This window comes from Scardinius erythrophthalmus, assembly GCF_964197995.2.
Source record: "Scardinius erythrophthalmus genome assembly, chromosome: 9".
Classification (NCBI taxonomy): Eukaryota; Metazoa; Chordata; class Actinopteri; order Cypriniformes; family Leuciscidae; genus Scardinius; species Scardinius erythrophthalmus.
Genome location: NC_138229.1, coordinates 34,066,257 through 34,090,036, shown reverse-complemented (window position 1 = coordinate 34,090,036; position 23,780 = coordinate 34,066,257). Strand labels below are relative to the sequence as shown.

Here is a 23,780-nt window from a genome sequence, read left to right as displayed (position 1 = left end):
GTGCAGACGCGTGGGCGAAGCTTCCTGGGGTTTCGAAATGGGTGCTAAACATCATAAAAGTAGGCTATTCGCTACAGTTTCGCCGACGCCCTCGCCGCCACACGGCGCGCGTCGAGACCACGGTAGAATCGAAAGTAGCACATCTACTTCGAGCCGAAATTCTGAAACTACTGAGCAAAGGGGCTATAGAACCCTTATCTCAAGCTCAAAGCGAAGGGGGGCTTTACAGCAGATACTTCCTGGTACCCAAGAAAGACGGGGGTCTCAGACCCATACTAGATCTGCGGCAACTGAACAGAGTGCTTATGAAACGTCAGTTCAGGATGCTCAAGACCAGAAAAATCCTCGCGCATGTTCGCCGAGGGGACTGGTTTGTGTCAATAGATCTAAAGGACGCGTATTTTCAAATACAGATAGCGTCACGTCACAGGCGATTTTTGAGATTCGCCTTCGAGGGCCAGGCATATCAGTACCCAGTCCTGCCTTTCGGCTTGTCCCTGGCACCCCGTACATTTACGAAGTGCATGGACGCAGCGCTCGTACCCCTCAGACTCCGGGGCATACGAGTGCTGAACTATTTGGACGACTGGCTGATTCTAGCCCAATCTCACTCAGAGATCGTGGAGCACAGAACCATTTTACTCGATCACCTCGAGAATCTCGGTCTCACAGTAAACTGGGAAAAGAGTTCGCTATTCCCCAGACAGATTATATCTTTTCTGGGAATAGAACTGAACTCGCTGTCAATGACAGCACGCCTGTCATCTCAGCGCACACTGGACATTCAGCACGCAGTCGGCTCCTTTGCTGCGGCGCTGTAGTCCCTCTCAAGAAATTTCAAAGGATGCTAGGTCTGATGGCCTCAGCATCATCAGTTCTCCAGTTGGGCCTGCTGCGCATGCGCCCACTGCAGTTCTGGCTCAGAGAGAGAGTGCCTCACAGAGCGTGGGCCTCCGGTCGACTTCGCCTCAAGGTCAATCAAGCATGCATTGCAGCTTTGAACCCTTGGGGGGCAAAAGACTGGTACCATTCAGGTGTAAGCCTGGGGACTTCCTCGAGACTGATGGTGGTGTCCACGGACGCATCCGCCTCAGGATGGGGAGCGCTGCTCGAGGGCAGATCGCTCTTTGGCCAATGGTCAAAACGGGAGAAGCTCCTTCATATAAATTGCCTCGAGATGTTAGCAGTGAGCAAAGCGCTTTTGTCCCCTGATAAAGGGGTACCACGTCCTAGTACGTTCAGACAACGTGTCGGTGGTATTCTACATAAATCACCAGGGCGGCCTCAGGTCCCTGACCCTGTACAGGCTAACCAGACGCCTCCTGATATGGGCTCGTTGAAAGCAGCGCATGTGCCAGGGCTCCTGAATATAGGACCAGACAGACTGTCCAGGAACCACGTTCCGACAGGAGAATGGTCTTTGCACCCACAGACAGTACAGCTGCTGTGGAAGAAATTCGGCAGAGCGGAAGTAGACCTGTTCGCGTCTCAGGAAAACGCTCACTGTCCAGAATTTTTCTCGAAAAGCAAGGACGCGCTGACCCACATGTGGCCTTGCCGTCCTCTCTACGCTTTTCCCCCTGTCTCCCTCCTGACCCAGGTGGTGGAACGGATCAGGGAAGAAGGATGTTCAGTGCTGCTTGTAGCGCCGCTCTGGACGAGCCAACCTTGGTTCCCAGTTGTGATGCAGTTAGAAAGCACCGCTCCGTGGCCTGTGCCTCTGAGGAAGGATCTCCTTTCTCAAGCCAACGGCTCGATCTGGCATCCTCACCCAGAGCTGTGGTCCTTTCACGTGTGGACCATCGATGGGTACCCGCTGACCTCCCACAGGGAGTGTTAAACACGATCACGCAGGCCAGAGCTCCGTCTACGCGACGTCTCTACGCCTCCAAATGGTCGGTGTTTTCTGGCTGGTGCACAGCTCATGGCATGTCACCCCTGAATTGCGGAGTGACGGAGGTTCTCTCCCTCCTACAGGAGCTGCTGGATAAGGGCAGGTCCCCTTCCACGCTCAAAGTCTATGTGGCGGCCATAGCAGTGTTCTCTATGACAACGCTTGGCCAGTCTATAGGAAGGAACGATTTAGTCATTCGCTTCCTTAGAGGAGCTAAGAGACTGAATCCTCCCAGACCTCCCACAGTCCCTATATGGGACCTTTCTACGGTACTGAAAGCCATGAAAGGTCATCCGTTTGAGCCCTTGCAGAAGATTGATCTTAAACACCTGTCATTCAAGACGGCGTTTCTTCTGGCTCTCGCTTCAGTGAAGCGCATAGGGGACTTACACACGCTCTCAGTGAGCGCGACGTGCATGGAATTTGGGCCTAATGACTCTAGGATTATACTCAAACCTAAGCACGGTTATGTTCCTAAATCCCTCAATACACTGTTTAGGGCACAGGTCATTTCCCTGTCTGCCCTACCGGTCACTGAAGGAAATGAGGACGAAAGCTTCCTCTGCCCGGTCAGGGCATTAAGAGCTTATGTGTCTCGCTCGTCTGCCTTCAGACAGTCGGAGCAGCTCTTTGTTTCATTCAGTGGGCGTTCTAAGGGACTAGCCGCTTCGAAACAGAGCCTATCTAGATGGATAGTGGACGCAATAGCGCTAGCTTACACAACCAAGGGCATGCAATGCCCATTGGGTGTCAGGGCGCACTCCACGAGAAGCATGGCTTCATTGTGGGCCTGGTCAAGTGGGATTGCCTTGCAAGATATTTGTATGGCGGCAGGCTGGGCCTCTCCGTCTACATTTATAAGGTTTTACAACCTAGAGGTTCCCGCACTACAAGCCAGGCTACTGTCGGTCTAGTACGGCCAAATCTCTTAAACTGACACTGTCAGTCTTGAGTTATATGGCTATTGTGAATAGCAGTGCTGCTCTAAGCTGCCATATACGGAAGATAGTGGCTAAACCCCTCTTCTTCCAGGATTCTCTGAGTCCCCTAGGTGCGTATCCTGCCGTGCATGCACGCGCTCTGGTTGCTTCACTGTGAAAAATCAGAGATATGAGCCCGCAAGCGATATTTATAGACCTAAGCCACGCCTGTTTCGGCGGGACGTGACGCAGAGGGCGCGAAGCGCCCCCATTGGGTATGACGTCACTCTAGGTCTCTCTCGATAGGCTCAAGCAGTTGCCAGCAGACCAGCCAATAGGCGCGCGAGCTGTCTCGCCTATGCCTGTGTGCTGCAGCAACGCGTTTTACATTAATACATAATTAAAGGATAATTTTTTGGCTTCAGTATTCTCGTGGAAAAGGATTTTCCCCTAGCGTATTCTACGCAGTACTCGTTCCTCTCTCAGAGAGAACCGAGGTTACGTTAGTAACCGAGTACGTTCTGACGCATCAGTTCAATAAAAAACACAACTGTTGTTGTTCTGACACTGCAATCCTGCCTCCGTGTATTTTTGATAGCACAAAAGCTACAGGGTTGACTTTTCAAACTTTGTTAAAAGGTGTCTATCTTTAAACTTCTGTATAAGCCCAAAAACAATTTTTTTGGTGACTCTCTGAAACTAGACTCTTATCATTTTAAATGTGTTCTTAACTTGCTACTTTTTCTTGCCAAATTTTATATTCACAAGTGTATTTTTTTAGTTTTAAGAAAGATTTTGATATATATCTAAATAATTTGTGTCTCTGCAATGGTGTCAATCATTTAAGCTAGTTTAATATTCTTTAAGTTTATGTAATGTAACCCTCTGTATTGTTTATTACTGTCTTGTTTTTGTATATGTTATTATTGCATAATAAAATTTAAAAAATGAAATGCCCCTGACTCTACTAGTCATAATTTAGTTTGATTAGTCAAAATTCCAATTCCAGATATCTATATTCTTCATTTTAAATCGTTGTAATTGGATTTAAAATACCTACAAAGTGATTACTGTCAAGTCAAGTCTCCTTTATTTATATAGTGCTTTTTATTAGGCCTATAACTAGAAAACACACATCTAGGTATAGCAGCAGTAGTTCTAGTGTTTTACATTGTTCTAACATACATTAAACAATGAAAAGGAGTTAATACTAACCCAGCCATGCAAGTGAAGTACGCCATCAGTATATAGTTGTTTGACTTGCTTACAATATCCCACATCATTATAGCTGGGTTTTGATCGCGACGCGAACGCGACGCGCTTAATTACAGGTTAAGCATTTCCCTCAAATAGAAAACCATTGAAAAGAAAACGCTTAACATGGCTTAATGTATAATACAATGATATTAAAAAGCCATACTCAGTAAATACCATACTAATAAAGAATACTATCTACAGAAAAGCAGATGAGCCCAGAATATGACAAAAGAAAGCAAATTTGTGTTAAGGGCTTGTTAGAATAGTTCTCCCAATCTAAGTGTGAGTACACATTTGTTTTTTGCAAATCACTTAACCTGCCTGTGTTTTAATGTGTAGTGAATTTTGTCTCTTTTTTTATTTTTATAACTGTTGTTGGTCCATTAAGCCTCATTAAGCATTTTCTTGGTTTTCTATTGGAGGAAAATGTTTAACGTTTTCATATTCAATTCAATACACATTTATTTGTATAGCGTGTTTCACAATACACATCATTTCAAAGCAGCTTTACAGAAAATGCATCACAATTTAGAGTGATCTGTTACCAGAGGAGACTGTGTCAAGTTATGTATTTCAGAAATGTACATATACAAATCACAGTTAAATGTATTCATTTAAGGCAGAAACAATGAGCTCATTGAAGTAATGCATACTTGTTTGTTAACAAATGATTATGACATATAGAAAATTGTAGCATTGGTGCTTGTTGATTCAGAGTCTGCATCATCTGAAGTCTTCGCAGGAGTCGGCACTGTCTCTTCACAGGTATTGGGCATCTAAAGTCTTGGTTCCAAACTGGAGCTGACATACTTTCTAGTTACCTCAAGATGGGCATCCAAAGATAAAACAGAGAAGCAAATGCTGTTCATAACATTAATCAAGGATAATAATGTGCATTTGATCTGGTAAGGTTTTGAGAAGCATTATATGAATGCTTGTCTAAAGAGATGTGTCTTTAATCTAGCTTTAAACTGGGAGAGTGAGTCTGAGCCCCGGACATTATCAGGAAGGCTATTCCAGAGTTTAGGAGCCAAATGTGAAAACGCTCTCCCTCTTTTAGTGGACTTAGATATTCTAGGTACTATCAGAAGCCCAGAGTTGTGTGACCTTAAAGAACGTGATGGATTGTAATGCGATAGAAGATCAGTTAAATACAAAGGAGCTAAACCATTTAGGGCCTTATAAGGTCAATACTTTGTAATTGATACAGAACTTAATAGGTAATCAGTTCCATTGGAAAATATTTTCTGATAGTTTTGACTAATTGTTATTATTAAAGATAATGTAATTACAGTATTAAAGATATAATTGATTTTGTACTAGGCATAATTCTAACTAGAGATATCTCAAATTACAATTTTATTAATAATAATTAAATTAGAGATATCTCTAATTGAATTACCACTAGTAACAATTATAATTCAAGATATCTCTAACTGGTGTTCGACAAGTCATAATTCAAATTTAAGATATCTTTATCTTAAAAGATATCCGAAATACATTTTTAGATATCTGAAAGGGTCCGTGTACTTTTTGTTCATTTGATTTCCTGTTTGGAATGGAATAACGAGAAATGAAATCCAGCTCGTTTATTCGTTTTTTAGTTTAGTTTAAAAAACGAAAAATTAGATTTTGGCTCGATTTTTCATTTTTCGTTTGTGGTTTACAAATCGGTTTATGGGTTCGATATTTCATTTGCACACGTGGGCGGCGCTGAAACGCCCCTTTCATCTGATTGGTCAAACCGCTCCGCCCTCAGTACGAGCTTTTCTTTTTGTCAGGCAGAATAAGAGTCAGTACGAGTGCGGCACTGACAAACGCACTGTAATAAAATAATGTCTGAAACCACCACCCACTGTTACCTACACACAATATTTGAAGCAGAAATATGTCGCTGATCACACAGTTTGTAGCCTACAGTATAAAAATCATTAGGCCTATGTCTAAACTTCCATAAAACATGAATTCCCAACAACCCAATCCTTGTTGTGTAAAACATCTGTTCATAATCTGTGATTACACATACAATTCTAATACGAATAGCACCGGTAGGCGTCTGGAATAACTCTGAAATGATCAATCCGTATTTTTAAGACAGCTAATTTTACAGTAGGCTAATATTCAGAATGTCCTTTTCGTATAACGCCAACGACCGCACAAATGGCCGCTTTTTTTGTGAAATATAACAGACCACCTTTTTTAAAAACTGTTATTTAAGCTATATTTGTGCATAAATGTTTGCATTCAAGTTTTTCATTAAGAGATAGACAGTCAGTCAGTCAGATAGATAGATAGATAGATAGATAGATAGATAGATAGATAGATAGATAGATAGATAGATAGATAGATAGATAGATAGATAGATAGATAGATAGATAGATAGATAGATAGATAGATAGATAGATAGATAGATAGATAGATAGATAGATAGATAGATAGATAGATAGATAGATAGATAGATAGATAGATAGATAGATAGATAGATGTTTAAATGTGTCAGGCCTATATACATTTTGGTACATGCATTACAAACTACAATAGCCTAAACAGAACTGGAACCTTTAAGATATTCGCTCGTCTTCTCAAAAACTACAGAAAATATTGTTTATTCTGGGCAGTATGGCAAGGCAAGCCATGGCAAAAAGCAGGCTAACTTCTAAGCTATAGCCAACTTGAAAGGAAAACAAATTTTACGGTGACGCATTGCTGCCATATATGCAACATATTATTTTTTCCCCTCAATTATGTCATAATAACGAGATCTTATGTCGTTTTAACGACATCTTTTCTCGTAATAACGAGATCTTATGTCATGAACAAAATATGCCTTTATCCACATAAAATTGATAGCCAATGTCTTTATCATACATCTACATTAAAAAAACTGAAGCAAATAGTAGCAGCCCCCAATCAGGCAAAATGAATCAATGAGGCCCTTTTTTAAAAATATATTTTATATATAGGCCTGTGGGCCATTCCACCGAATGGGTGACATTTGCTTGTTGTAACTCTTAAAAATTAAACTTAATTTTTTGATTTTTTTCAACACTGAATCTAATACTCAAATATTTACCTATTCAAAATGTGTATTGGTCAATCTCAGGCTACTTTATTTAATTTTTTACAAGGTTTCTAAGCAGAAGATGGATGCATGTTTTCACAGTCCTGTTACCGAAACTCATGTGACATTTAAAAAGCATGTTTAAAAGCATGTCAATTATTCCTTTGTTTTCCCCACAAGAAAGTGTTTATTTTAAAGATATTGTTGGTTATATGTTCAAATAACTGATATTTGTGACAAAAAAATCACTATATTAAGGCAAAGTGTATTTTAATAAAAAACACAAAGCCATTTTTTTCATTTTAAAGAAGGCCGAAGCCTCAAGTTTATAATTTTTTTTTATAATTTAATTTATTAAACAATTGTATAAATGATGGACCAAACAAAACTGATAAAAAAGTGGTTTAACTTTATTTTTTTAGAAAATAAATAAATAATAGTAACAGGACTGAACACTTGGTAACAGGAATGAACTATTTCATAACAGGAATGAGGAACAGGTAACAGGAATGAGTGTCCATATGTGTGTGCACGAGAGAGAGTGTACATGACTGTGTGTGCATTAGATTTCTATGTTGAAGTGATGTACTATATGCTAGTAGTACTTCACAGCAAATGAGGTGGAAAGAGAAATAATATTTACAGTATTAAATCATCAAAACACAGGACTCTACTCACTCCTGTTACGTTAACTCACTCCTGTTATTTTTTCATATAAGTAACAGGACTGAAAGTAACAGGATTGAGTTTTTAAGCAAAAAGTTCTCAAATACATGACATATGGCCACATAGCATACATGCTAATAGCATGAGGACACTGAGCAAATTCTAGTAACTTAACAAAAGTTAATATCTTTAAAATAAACAAATACATTCTAAGAAATTATTTAGGTAACAGGATAGTATGTTGAGATTGACCTTCTCAGTCATAGTTACAATTTCATCAAATATACAGAAATTAAAATAAGAGGACTAACTTATGATCTTCCCATTGCCTTTAGAAGATCAAGATGATGCAACTTCCTGTTGAAAATGTGTCTTGTGGAATATTCCAAGTTTTTCAGAGGGGGGGATGTGTAAGGGTAACAGGACTGAGCGAAAACCCGGGGACATGACTAAAATGTGTATTTTATCTAAAATATTAGATAAAATATTTTTTTCTCATAAAAATAAACAAATATTTTAAATACATTGGATATTAAGTCATACAACAATCCCCAAAACTTAAGATTTCTGAAGGATTTTAATCATTATATTTCATGGCAAATTTTAGAGACAGAGAGTGGGGACATGCAGAAAATGCTATTTTTTTGTGTTCTATGTAGTTTTTATTAATGTTTTTAATTATAAATTTTATAATTTGTAGTTAGCTTAATATGCAGGACATTTTGCTTAATAATAAAATGTATTTTAGAGTTAATTTTCATGCAATTTTTTACATATGATGTTCTGGGGACATAAATGTCACCCATTCGGTGGAATGGCTCAAATAAGTTTTTATTTTATTTTTTATTAATAGGCCTATTATATAGCTATACGATTTATTTGTATACCTATTATTTGTTAATAGGCTATATCTTCATTGCCTAGAGATATAATTAAACAAAAAGTAGTCAAAACACATCTAACAGAACATAGCCTAAGTTGTTTATTTTTTACAACATTGTGTTCTTATTTTGTTTAATTAACGAAATGTATATTCTGCGCTCAAGCGCAAGCATAATAGGCTACTTGCCGCAAAGCACCGGCAAAAGTAGGCTAATGATAATAAATGTGTCTGAAAAAAATAACAAAGCATTTTAATTGTTTATTAATGAACTAGTCTTTTTCTAAATCAGTGTAGGCTGCCTGCAAACATATCTCCATACATCTCCGCTGTAATGAAGCCTAGATGCGCCTTTCATACGGACAGGATTAGCCTACATAATCAGATGGTAGCCTACCGTACGTATTTGCTTTCGATTGGATTTTATTCGTTGGTGGACATTTTTTATAAGCTTTAGGCCTATAAAGATAGTTATATTTCTCATGTCTGTGAGGCTTAATTGTCTATACACTGTTTTTCAGTTCATTTTAAGACGCGCTCCAATTCACAGAGATCATGAGCGCGCCATATTTGTTTTCTTTTATTTTACGAAAGCACAACGTTTTCTTGTTGTTGTGAGTTTACACAAATAAAAGTAGTTGCGACTGATGTATTATTCTTTTCTGTATGAGCAGAAATGATGGAGTATTTTAAGTTGTTTCCACTGTTGATACTGATAGGAACATGCGAGTGATGGCACCGGCGCCTCCATGTCATGCAGTGCGCGCTCCACACTCCGCACAAACACTCGGATATGCACTTAATAATAGCGAACATTTATCCAGGTTAACGTTAGAGCGAGCGGCCATTCCAGACTGATAAGTCCTCTTCATGTTTAACAAATCAAATTCTGTTGCATTTTATTGCGTCAGTTTGAAAAGGACGACTGAAACACTTAGGCTACAGATAAACGCCCAACGCTGGTGTTTTTCTTTACATAAATTCGTTTAGGCTTTAAAATAAATATTGTTTGTGGACTAATTAATGGCACAATAATTTATTTAATTTATTGGCTACTTATATTTTTCATTTTTGTTTTGCATTGAATAGGCTACCATTTAAAGGATTTGCTGTGCACCGCAATGCCATCCTCCCATAAAAAGACACGTTAAGAGCCACCTTTATTTTCTTTATAATAAAGATTTTCTATGGGAGGAAAACGCTTAACGTGTAATTAAATGCATTGCGTTCATATTATGGGCTCATCTGCTTTTCTGTAGGATAGTAGCCGTTTATTATTAAGGTGTGTAGGCTACAGCATTTGATCTTTATCACTGAAGTAGCCTATTAAGCCACATTAAGCTTTTTCTTTATTATAAGGGTTTTCTGAGGGAGGAAAACGCTTAGCCTAATGTGCAATTAAACGTATTCGTATTCTGGGCTCATCTGCTATTACAGTTTTTCTCAGTCGCTTTGGTGCATTTCTCACATCACTATTTACATTTGCACAACAGTTAGTTCAACCTCCACAACATTTAGTCATTTGGGCACATCATAGTAGCATTTTCTCATTCCTTCCAACAAATTGCAAATGCTTTTGGACATGCATCAATTGCTTTCATACAACTCTCTGCTGTTTTATAACATTATCATTTGCTTATGTCATGTCAGTCAAAATTAACTATACTTGTGAATGCTGAATAGTCATTCCATATAAAACTAATAGTCCTCATTTCATTGCTTGAGTCATTACATACAAAAATGTTGAACTAGCTGTCAAAATTTGTCATTTAAAAAAAAAAAAAATCCTGAAAAAGTCTCCTAAATTGAACAATTTGCAATTGAGCAAGAGATGATATTCGCTGTGATGTAGATTACTGTAAATTATGTGACCAGACAGAGAGGAACGTCTGGATGTGCATGAATGATTACAGTACCATGTATGTTGTATGTTCAGTTCCAATATGTTCTGCAATATTGTGTACAGTTGTGCACAGCTCTACCCAAAGGGAGTTTATGTTTGTTGTAAATAATGGTGTATTTTTTCTTTTGCACAATGCTGTGAACAAATTAGAATTGCAAAGAGCATATGCAGTAAAAATGTGAAACATACATATATTCAGTGTCTTGTACTCAGTTACCTCATAAATACAGTAATGTGTAACTTTACTGTATTTTTCAAATGGCTGTGCAAATAGTATTTAGTGCTGTATTGAGCATTTTCAGGTAGTGTCACCAAGATCTGACTTTTATCATTGGAAAACATTTACAGAGTAAACTGTCATAATGAAAACACGACTAAGCCATTTGACTATCTTGTTCATAAACGATGGTGTCAGGACTTTTTATTTTGATGACACTGACACTTTCATTGACATAAATACTTGCTTTTGAGGAATGGGCTATCCATTTTGAGCAAGTGACACGCTTTTGCAGGTTATCAACTAGGTTTTGCAGTTTGTACTATTTGTTTTGAGAACTGCATTAACTGTTGTGCAAATGTAAATAGTGTTATGAGAAATGCACCAAAGCGACTGAGAAAAACTGTAATAAGGTGTGTACAGAATTTGATATTTTAACAATGTCTATTGGGGGCTGCTATTTCTTCAGCTTTTTGAACGTAGATGTATGATAAAGACATGATTGGCTATCAATTTTATGTGGATAAAGGCATATTTTGTACATGACTACACATATAAGGCCAAGAGAATATGTCGTTGTAACGTAAGCATCTCGTTATTACGAGAAAAATATGTCGTTTTAACGACATAAGATCTCGTTATTACGAAAAATATATGTCATTTTAACGACATAAGATCTCGTTATTACGACATAATTGAGTGGAAAAAATAATACGACTCCTAGAGCAATTTTTGGCGTTGTCGGGGGGAGGCGCACTATACGTACACGCACCGTGCACTTGGAAAAAGCTCCTTATACTGTCTATGGGAAAAAGCAGCAAATCAGTTAGGCCTACATCAAATCAATCTTCTCTCAAGCCTGTCTGTATGGAGTCTACATTATTTCCCTATAAAAAAACGATAGAAAGCATGATAATAAGTGGGTGCTCGGATGAGTACATATCAAATTTTTTAAAATGTGAATGTGGATTGTCAAAGGGCAGTGGCGGAGCCAGAGGGGGGTCCGGGGTGGCACTGGACACCCCTGACATGCGATTGGCCACCCCGGGTGCCACCCCAAAATTTTATTTGCTACTGGCAGTTGCTGATGCTGATTTAAAAAAAAAAAAATTACGTTCGCCGGCAGTGCGGCGCGCGCGCAGTTTTCAAACGGACGAGCAGAGGACGAGAGATAGTTGCAAGACACCGAACTTCACCGAATAAGAAAACATCATATTTGAAGTAAGTTTTTAAGGTTTAGCATCAGGGTGGTTTGCTCCGAATAGCCTACATTAGGCCTAATACACGCATATGCAGTAGGCTACCTTGCCGTTACAGTATACAAATGTTCTAGCTAATGAGGATAGGAGATCAAAACGCAGGAAAAGAAGAGCAGAAACAAGTGATATCATAATGCGATCGAAGCTTTATTGGTGTAGGGTGTTGATGGACTCGATCTACTGTGTTTTGATCATCATTATGAATCTGATCTAGATGTAGTCTTTGATAAAAATGCGATTTTCTCAGCTTTTTGCTCATGTTGCTTTTTATGAAACTTGCCAACATTCAAGTGTTGATAAAAAAAGATGCACAAAGTTTTTGTCTGTTCATTCTTTTGGTATGTTCAGATATTCATACAACAAAATATTCTGGGGTGCCATGAAATTGTGAAAATTACCAAAAACACCTTTTTTTTTATAGGCTACTGCGAGAAAGAGTTAAGATAAACATGTTGGTAATTGGATGATGATTAGAATATAAATATGATTGGAATCATATTTTAAATTTGTCATATTTTTGAACAGGGTCAATTAAACATGAAAAGAAAGGGAGAGATATCAGAGTACTTTTTAAATAAGCACAAACATAGTCCAGTCATTTTATGAAAAAAGGTTGAACAAATTGCAACGGAAGCAAACTCAAATAATTTTGTATCCTCAATATGTCCTGAGTAAGGAAAAAAAGTCTAGAAGAATCCCATTAGGGGAAAGTTTCGAAAACTGTTTCTGGGGATTCACTTTTTATTTTATTTTTTGTCCTTACCATTGTCTCCTGTTCTTCCCTCAGACTCGTCCCCCAGAAACAGTCCCTCAGACCCAGTCCCAAAACCAATCTCTTGCTTCTGTTGAGTTTGCTTCTGTTGCAATTTGTTCAAGGTTGACACCCATTTTGGCTTAAAATGATTAACAGGCAGATCAGGTGCAAACAGACCCCAGCCCTTGCATCACCACTGGCTAGTCAGAGTCAGTGTGGTCAGACTTCAGGACCAGCAACAGGTCAGAGCATCTACCAGACACAGGCAGTCAATCACATACCCAATTCAGGAATTTAAGTTGAGATGATTCTGCCAGATTAAAAGGATAGTTCACCCAAAAATGAACACAAAAAAATAATTATATTTTGAAAGAATAATTATAAATTATTATAAAGAAAGAATTATGTTGTATTAAATCTTCCTAGGATAAGATTTTATATTGATGGGCAATACAATTGTTTACATTTTTCAAGTACAATTAAAAAAAGTTTTTTTTTTTGTAAATGTGAGTTTTTTTGTAAATAAACGCAGCAGTACATAACAGACACATGCTATGGTATCTTATCTCCTTGGTGCTAAAGCTTTGTTTTCTGCAAATATTTTGGATGTTCAACACTTATAGACACAAACAGAGTGACCCAATTTCTTCCATAAGCTTTTCCACTGTATGTGTGTGTGTACTGTGTACCCCCGAAAGTAGCAGTGGCCACCCCCTGGCCACCCCATGTATAAAACTCTAGTTCCGCCACTGTCAAAGGGTGCCTCAAAGGAGAGCATACGTCGATTTTGTGCTGAACATGGCATACGGAGAGAGCGTCTGCAAGATTCCCAGCTCGAGGTGGAAGTTGCAAAAGCAGTTACAGAGGTAGGTCAGTTCACATTTACATATAATTAAATGTAAAGGTGTATGTGTATTTGACGTGCTGTCCGGGAGGAGGGCTCCGAGCTCGGAATTTGGCCCTAAACAAAACTCCCCCCGGGTTGTGATAGGAATAGTTACTGGAACTGGAAGTGTTGTATGTATGTTTTTCCCCTCAACAGACTGGGCCAACATATGGCAGAAAAATGATGAAGGGATACCTGGCTTCAAAAGGTATCAAAGCATCCGAAGGCCGCGTGGGATGTATGCTGCGAACAATCAATCCTCCCTATCACATGGCTCGATATCAGGTATTAGTAAATAAATTATGGATTATGTTGTTAAATTTTTGGAAGTGTTTGTCTTTAATTAAACCATGTTAGTGTTATAAAGGTTAAAAAGTTGTTCACTTCAATACTATATTACTGCATTACCAGGCTGTAGTTTCAGGTGCACATTTCTAGGACCCTAGTTTTGTGACCACGCCACTAGCCAATTCAGAAGAGACCTGATTCAAACTTGATGCAAAGATGAGACCCATGGAAATTATTCACTTTTTATTATCTTTCACTGGAGTCAGCAGTCTCCAGTTATTATTTAGCTGCAAAAACAGTTAATTGTGCTTCTGGCTGTTGTAAACGGGCATTTGTTTGATTTATTGACATTCTGAAACACACTAGTTTTACAGTTTACTGCACTTTAAGTGTATCACACATCAGTGTACGCATGTGGTACGCATGTTGCATTTCGGCTAATGAATTTAAGTCTCGCACAGATACAGAAAATAGTCTCTTTTCAAGGAAATTTAATTTAAAACCAGAATATAGTTGCTCATATACTGAAACAAATTAGGTTAAATATTTCAAGAGGATTACCAACAGATATGTTTAGAATTAGGGTTTGATTAGGACAATCATTTAATTAATACAATTAAAATCATTCCTGAAAGATTGGCATAAGTGCCATAAAATGGTAGAAACTGCTATTACATGCTTGCATGCATTCAAAAATGGCTGGGTTGTTGTGGTCAGCTAAGTTGAGTAAAATCAGGCTTTGTGAGATGGGTATAAACCTGGAAAGCACCGTTAGCCAACTATGGTGTCAAGTTTCATCTTTATCAGCAAAGTTTAAAGAGGCTGTGTTTGCCGAAACCAACGGACATTCGCAAACAGCATTACAAAGTTTTGTGGTTGGAACGACGGCTCCCAACCTGTGGCTAGAAGCAGAGTTTCTTGTTTGCATGACATGGACTCAAATCCTTATCTGGAGCCAAATAAGTAAGCTGACATTCAGTACAATCTATATCTTTTATTTTATCAAAAATATACAAATGTTATTTCTTTTAAGGACTGGATTCACAGACATGGCTTCGTTTAAGCCATGATTAGGCCGTAGTTCAATTAGGACATTTAAGTAGTTTTTATAAACCTGCCCCAAAAAAACATTACTGGTGTGCCTCTTGAGACAAAAATGGCACTGACATATTTGAAGATATATCAATGCAATTTCAGCTCAAACATGCATTTTAGTCTTGAACTAGCTTAAGCCTTGCTTGTCTATGAAACCGGGGGTTAGTTTGTCAAAAAAATTTGAAGCACGTGTTCTAGTACGTAAGCTGTTGAATCTGGAAATGAATCAAAATAACTGAGAAAATGAGCATTATTGCTATAAATTACAAACATGGCATCTGGGGACTAATTTGATCTCAAACAAATTTGCGACAATACGATTTCTGGAAATAATCGTGACTATCTAGTAGTTGATTTCTTCAATGATGAATTGTACTATAGTTAAGAAGCGAGTTGCATCATTGTATGGGAAGCGCTCCCCTGGCCGAGCCAGCTAGTTATAGAGGGTCAGCTTTAAATGTGTGGGACTACTGCTCCTTAAATAGAAAGTACATTCCTAACCCCACTAACTTGAAAGTCTCCACCCACTGGAGTTATAAACTCTGCACACTTGGAGGTCTCCAGGCTACAGCAACGATGCGATTTCATGTAGATTTCTGTAATAGAAATGAATTAATAATTAGTAAAAAATCTATTTAGTAGGTAGTGTTGTTTTTCCCAGTGTTTTGCTATTAGGTTAAAAAAATCAAAATAATCTAAACATTTACTACTCCCCTTTTTTTATACAGGGATCTCGGAACTTTAATCCGATACCATACACTGCAGAATACATGGGTCACAAATTACATATCGACCAAAATGAGAAGATGGTAATGTTTGGAGTGACCCACGTAGCAGCTGTGGATGGATACTCCAGAAAAATTGTCGCACATTCCACTATGCCAGTGAAAAACAACCTGACAATATATCAAAATGTTTACAGGTAACTTCAAATTTTTACTTTAGTTGTGTAGTTCCAAATTAATTCCATACATTTATGAGAAATGTGTGAATAATCCTAATCATAACACTAACCGCCAAGAGTATTAACAATTAGGCTACATGTTTTTGGGTGCAAGAGTGAACTTGGCTTGAACTTGAGGAGAAATATTCCAATAATTAATTGGTTGTTTCAACAAGCATTACCTATTCACCATGTGTGTGTTTTCTCAGAGGAGGCAAAGAAAAAAAAATGTATAAGAAAATAATCCATTCGATAAATTCCACCTTTAATTTTCGAGCATCAATTCACAAATAAAATAGGACTATACATGAAATCTGAATTTTGTTACTGCATCTTTGGAATAAATGAAAAGCTTTGAGATTTATACATGGTTTTGATTAATATAACAGTAACTGCATACATTTTAATGTAAAAATAAAATTGTATTGGTGGTGTTCTTAATAGTTTGTAATGTTTATGTAACCTGGAAAATGTCAACATTGCGTGTAACTGGAACATGAATTTACCTTTTTCTTAAATACTGAGGACTTTGCCTCATTTCAGAGCACTGCTATTAATACATTTGTGTTAAGCAAGACATTATACTGTAGAGCTAAGAGACAATAACTTGACTGGCTAAACAGCATTTTTTACCTTCAGTGCTTTTAGCTATAAGCTGTACTTCTTGTTTCTTGCAGAAGTGCAGTGATCGAATATGGAATGTGGGACCAGATCAGGGTGGATCATGGGAAGGAGTTTTATTTAACACTTTTTATTCAAGAGAAACTTGCACACCTTAGACACAACAGAGAGAAGCAGCCATACTGCCAAACACCGTCAACAAATGTGAGTCGTAACATATTCATAAACATTGTAGGGCAAGAGAAACTATAGTGTCCTTTTAACATGATCTATTAAGATGTTTTGTTTTGTTAACTGCACTTAGTATTGTTGTGTCCAATACAGGGGCCTATACCATGAAGCCGGTTTAGGTGGCTAGCCAGATATGTTTCACTTTAGTTTGTGCCAACCCCGGGTTTTAGGCATCATGAAAGTGGTTTGGCTTTTAGCAGTGTTCATCGCCATAGTAACTTGCGCTGATGTCACTCCTAAACTCAGGATCAAAGCCTGTGTTGACAGAGAAAGTTGATGAACAGCGTAATGGCACCAACAAAGGTTGGATTGTTTGGTTTTGTCAACTCGAAACTAATCCCGTAACCCTTTGTTTAACTACCATCATGGTACCATCAAATACTGTATAGTGATACTTCAGAATCACTGGAAGCTGATAGGAAGATTAGAGTACTTTACTGACCCTGTAGGTTAAGCAAAATTAACTAAACTTTATTCAAGTTATTTATATAGAATGCTATATGATCAGTGGCTAAGTTCTCTTAACACGCATACATTTTGACAATTTGAAATCAGGAAATCATTATAATGCATAAATTATGAGAAACATGAATAATTGGTTCTCCTTCACAAATATAAGTTTCCAGGGAGGTTTGCTTAGTGGGACATTAAGAGGGAAGCGACCTGCCAGGAACAGTATTGGACTCCCCAAGAGGTGTATGAATATTTTTATTTTTATCTTTTAAGTCTTTGAAACTATACAATTCTGCAAACGTATGCACTAACTAACCAGCTTACATCTCCGTAGAAACTGACTCGCCATGCTCCATACCATACTGAACCCCCTAGAAACTTTTGATGTCTGTCTCTCTTAATGACTGTCTGTCTTTGCTATAAAACTTTCATAGTTTGTATCAACAAATTTAGCTGTCTTGTTTTTCTTTTCATTTATAAAACAGAATCACATTATTGAAAGAATATGGCCAGAAGTCAACAACAGAGTAAACTATCCGCTGAAAGGAGCTCTCATCCAGTTAGTTGACCAGGAGGAGATTGATATGCAGGATAACCTCACACAATACTGTGTGTCTTCTCTGACGTGTCAAGTGGCTCAAATTGGACTTGAACGAGTTGTGCATTCCTGGAATGTACACAGTATTCCAGGTAAATCTGAAGCAGGTGGTTTTTCGTTAAACCAAGCCTCTTGACCTTGATTAGTTGTTGACAGGATTTTTGTCTGCTGTGCTACTTCATAACAGGAAATGTAGGCTCCACCTGAAGCCCTAAAATCTCAATTTCCTTGTAGGGAATGGAGTTCCTGATCATCTGGCCCATGGTGGATGCCCGAAGAAAGTCTCTCCTGATGTTTTGCCTGATGCAGTGGATGCAGCAAACTGTTATGACCAAGAAGTTGGTTCTTCATTGACACGGGAGTCATCCTTTGGAAGGAATCCTTTTTTACATCTCGAAGACCAGGAAGCAGCTCAGAGGGAATTTTCCCTGCACTATCCAAACATTTGTTTGTTATTTGAAAGTGCTGTTAATTTCCAGCCTGACCATTTCAAACATGCCATTAGAAAGCTAATTGACATTGTAAGAAGTCTAAGTTCCTAATTGTAACTATTACCTATTTGGCCCATCTGCTTAAGTGCATTGTTGCACCTCCAGTGATTAATTCGATATGTTAAGCATTTTGTTGACTTCTTAAATTACCTTTTTTTTGGAAATTGCCTTTTTTTGGGGACCTAAAAAGTGTGAAGATGGTTTATACATTCACATTTTATATATAGAGAGTGATATTCCTTTTGGGTAGACAATGTATATTCGGAACAGAGGGACATTTGAAACAGTAACATGCTCTTCGATTGTAGACATTTTAAAGGACGTGGTTCTCTAATCTGAAGATATCAAATAAAGATTTTTTTTTTTGAGGTAATAATTTCATTTCACCACCTCCATTCATTATTGAATTGCTTGCGACCTTTTATCAGAGGGACAGTTGAAACGCATCGACTGAACCCACAGTAGATTAATGTATCAGACGCTGTCAAATTACACACGTCAATGCACTGATGGAGGTTATAACTGCAAATGACACCACAATTAATAACTGAAGAAGAGTAAATGTGTATGTTGCACACTTACTAAGTGAATGTTATTATTATTATTATTTACAGCTGTACAGGTGAACTGGTTTTACTTGTTCAATATTTTGGCAAAAAGTGTTAACATTTAACAATTTACCCCTATTAGTTGCAACTGATACGAGGGAGTCATGTTCCTTTAAAGAACCCATCCCCCACCCACCCCCAATTTCGACTGGTGGCCAGTGTTTCACTTATCGTCGACAGCAACATTAATAACATCTTCTAAGTGTAAACTCTTTTTCTAACACTATAATCTGTGACAATGGCATACGTTTTGTTTAAAGACAACAAAAGAGTTTCTTTGAGGCTGGAAGATATGCGCGCCGAACGGATTGGAAGGATTTTCCAGGTGTGTCTAATTAGATAATTAAGTTAGTTTAATTGAAGTGGCATTAAGTCGTCAATGCTGTCAACAGTTAACCCTTTTGCATCGATTACACATAGGTCCATAGTGGTCAAAAATGTCAATGTCAAAAAACTCATAAAAATTTGAAGCTTGGGAGCACAAACTTAAGTTTGGTCTCATTTTAAAGAAGACCATTGGAAGATTGTTGCTGAAGTAAAAAAAATTAAAATAAAATTAAAAAGTAAAACCCCCCAAAAAGTTATATAGGCCTAGGTTTAAGTTTATTAAATTGATTTATGAACATTATTTTATATAAAATATATTTTATGAAACATGTCGAACTCTAAAACGGCTAGAAAATCAAACCCATACATCTAAACAAGTTGTGTTCCAAATTGGAGGTTGATATCTCAAAAAATTAGCTTTCCGTAAGATTTTGTTTGGGCCTAACACATTTCCCCCATTATGCTAGCAAAACTCCACTGGTTATTAGCAGTTGAGTTTTTCTCTCTCAAGTATTACAAGCGCACACACATTTTTAACAACCACACTTCGACATCCATACCAACACACCCACACAATTATTGTTGCATAATTTATCCAATTGGCTCTGTACGGAAGCCCTGAACCGCAACGCAAAAAAAAGAAAAAAAAAGAAAAATCCGTAAAAAATAAATAAAATAAATTCTAAAATTACGAGAATAAAGTCGAAATATTTCGAGATTAAAGTCGAAGTGTTTCGACTTTATTCTCATAATTTTTTTTTACGTTGCGAAAAGCTAGAGTTTAAAGTCGAAACATTTCGAGACTACGGTGAAGAGAGAGACAGTAGCCTACGGTTACTGTTAAAGTGTTCTTGGACCAGATGGCTTTGCCTATAGACGAGCACGAAAACACGTAGCCCCTAGACCAGGGGTCGGCAACCTTTTTGTCATAGAGTGCCATTTTTAAGTTTCCGAGTTCATCACTGTGCCACAACACACACATAGCCTATATATATATATATATATATATATATATATATATATATATATATATATATATATATATATATATATATATATACATATATACACATACACATACACATACATACATACATACATATACATAAACACACACACTCATATAAATACACAAACATTTTACATTTTCATAATGGCTTACACAGAAATAGTACAGAAATTTAAATATTTCTCTTGAAATTTGTTTTAGATTTAGATAGACAATTTAATAGTATTTATAACTCCTAGATGCACTGATTACAATTTTCTAGGCCGATTCCGATTTTCATTGAGTTTGACCTGCCGATACCGATTTTAGCCGATTCCGATTTCTTTTTTTCTAACCACTTTACAACACACAGAAATATATATATATATATATATATATATATATATATATATATAAAATATCATATCCTTTTACCCAAACTGAATAATAAAAACAAGTTTAAATGAGTAGATTTTATATAAATATTTTTGAGTCTTCATTTTCTTTTCTGACATAACCTAATCCAGTTCTTGTTAAAACACACTAGACATGCACATTCTGTGCATTTTAGGCACTTTTGTTTGAAATCATATTTATTTTGTCAATCAAATGTGTGCTTTCACTTTAACTGAGCGTGAGCAGCGCAGACAAAATAGACTCGGCGGCGAAACCCTCGCTTCACTGCTGCTACGCGACGCTCCTGTTGGGCGCTCACGCGCTGCTCCCGGTGTGAATGCACTCACTGATTAACATGCACGCCGAAAAAAATATGCGTGAAACGGCCGTAATTCACGAAGTTTCCTACATGTGCGTTCCGTGTGCACATGTGATGATGGTGTTGCCCGAGACCGAGTGCATTTGTCCGGCATAAAATCGGCATATGTCCGGCATAAAATCGGCATATGTCAGACTGACCGGCCGGTCGCCGGTTATGGCCGATCACGTGAAAATCGGCTGATTTCGGCCACCAGCGGATCAATCGGTGCATCTCTAACTTAATAAAATAAGCTGTTTTTACTATGAGGAATTATTACATCAAAATGTAGATCTGTGTGCAGGTAGACTACTTTATCTGAATGAAATACATACACTTCTCTCGCATTTGCTTGCGTGCCAGCGATTAACCCTCCGCGTGCCAGTGTTGGCACGCGTGCCTTAGGTTGCTGACGTCTGCCCTAGACTTTGAGTCAACGTGCCACATAGAGTTTGGACCAGGATTGTGGTAGGCTACCTACTCCGGCGTAGTCTGTGTGCCGTCTATAGGCAACACCATAATGCATGTTGGTAGATTAGCACCTGTAGAATTTCCTTTTGTTGAAAGCCCAGATAAAAGTAAAAAGCTACTATTAAAGGAAATAGGGGTGAAATAGTAAGACACACGGGGCAAAACCAACATGGGGCAAAAGACACACAGTACTGACACAAATACTTCAGCTAGAATAATGTTTTTAATAATGTCTAAGTTACTACTTGATCAAAACAATCACTTCAGCAAAGTTTGTACTATTTTCGGTTTAGTTTGATAAATAAAATAATTCATTTTTGTTCAAAAAAAAAAAACTGTCATTAAAATATGATCATTTTAAAAGTAAAGATTCTGAAAGCATTGAAGAAGATCCCATAATAATTTAATAGGCTATAGATTCACAGTAGTAACAAATAAATATATTTTATTATATATGATTAATATCCTATTTTTAAATATGATGGTTTCATTATAAATATGGTGAATTCAAAATTAAAAAAACAAATTCCAAATCAATGTATTTTAATCTAACCATGTCATGTCAACAAATGGAAAAGACGGATGGCTGTTTATTATCATGTTCATTATTGTGCCTTTCGCCCTGATAGCAGGGGTGCCTTTTACCCCAAATACCATATTTTTAGATATTCTTCCTTTATCAAAAAAATGTTGCTTTATTACCTTGAACAAAAGTGAAAATCATTAAAGACCATGAATCATGAAGAAAAATTTAAAAACATTAAATATTAACTCAAAGGCCAAATTCCCATGTGCATCATCAAAAGTGGTTGTTAAGAAAAGTGCTGAGCTACTTTTTTTGTGCATGACATGTGGGGCTCTGTATTTATTTTTGTTATTTTATTTGATTAAAGATAGTTTTATAGATACATTGTCTGTACTTCAGTGGGCATTTTTGCATATTATTGAAAATCAAAAGTTAATTAGAATTGTAGTTATTCAACATAAATAATTTAGAAAAACAGTCTAGGAAAGAATCACTAGACGTAAAAGGTGTATTTCAGTTATCACTTTTTTGGTGTGTTTCAGGTTGGTACAGACAGTCTGTATTTAACAGACTCTTCAAATGTCGCTTTTTTTCCTATGGAAAATGGAGATTTTTGCAGCTTGGACCTAACTGAGAGAGGGCATTATGAGGTTCATGGCGGTGAACTTCAAGGGCAAGTAACAGCTTTGAGTCAGCGTAGTTTCTCATTTTCTCAAAGGCCTTCAAGTTCACCAGTGGCAAACTTCACACAGCCACCTAGAGCTAGTACTCCAAGATCATTTCAAAGGTAACCCCTTAAAATCCTACTCCTTTATAATGTCAATATGTGAAGTCATAAAAATATATACATTTTAAGCTTATTATTCCATATTCCTACTCAAACCATTAATTCTTCTGGATTTAAGTTGCACTTTTTGTACAATACAGAAATGTGTTTCTTTTATAGATCCATACACATCTCTGAAATACAAGATGGACGCTTGGTCTCTAGTCGAGTAGTGGTGGTGCGTTTTACAGAATCTGAGGCAAATGTGCCCAGCTTTCTGGAGAAAGTGAAGTTGGCTCTGGGCAATGATGAATCTTACGTCCTTACCAACACCCAAGGAAATGAAATCTTGCACTCAGAGGGCACAACTGGTAAATAAAATCCTATGTTTGTTAATATGGAGTTTTGCACAAAGAATATTTTTCCTTATAGTCGGGGAGCCAAAGTCTCAAAAATGGGTTGAACCTGACATGGTCTGTTATACTTTTTATTTGTGTTTTTTTCTGTTAACTTTGACCCTAAGAACCAATAATTGGAGGGTCTGCTCTGCCGGAAATATCGCGAAAAAAAATTGTGGCCATTTTAGTGTATGCACCCTTTATTTTTTATCAGAAAAATGTGAAAAATGATTTTTTCCCTCAAATCCTCAGTGGGTTTGGTAGGCTGTCAATAAATGCATTCCAGATACAAAGAACACATTTGCTGACAACATCCACTGAAAAAATAACTCTTAAAACACATTTCTACATGATTTTGCATCAATTTAATGCAAAAAATTAGGCGTTTTCTCACTTTTTTCCAATATTTTCATCTTTACTTCATTGGCAATCAACTATTCCCCCAAGTTATGACATCAGTCAATATGTCATTCTTTTCACCAAACAGTATACTCACTCCACAGAAAAAATCATAAAAATCCAACC

The 23,780-nt window shown here is 37.4% G+C and overlaps 1 protein-coding gene across 1 annotated transcript; it reads left to right on the top strand.

Annotated features, from left to right (window-relative positions):
• Positions 1-11,665: 11,665 nt before the first annotated feature.
• On the top strand, positions 11,666-23,236 carry LOC308695633 (uncharacterized protein; the record flags this gene model as incomplete). Its single annotated transcript, XM_081373818.1, has 9 exons — positions 11,666-11,780; positions 13,553-13,677; positions 13,854-13,982; positions 15,809-16,002; positions 16,701-16,848; positions 17,814-18,018; positions 18,161-18,447; positions 22,634-22,764; positions 23,038-23,236. The coding sequence occupies 9 exons, from the start codon at positions 11,666-11,668 to the stop codon at positions 23,234-23,236; spliced, it is 1,533 nt and encodes a 510-aa protein (XP_081229944.1).
• Positions 23,237-23,780: the final 544 nt, after the last annotated feature.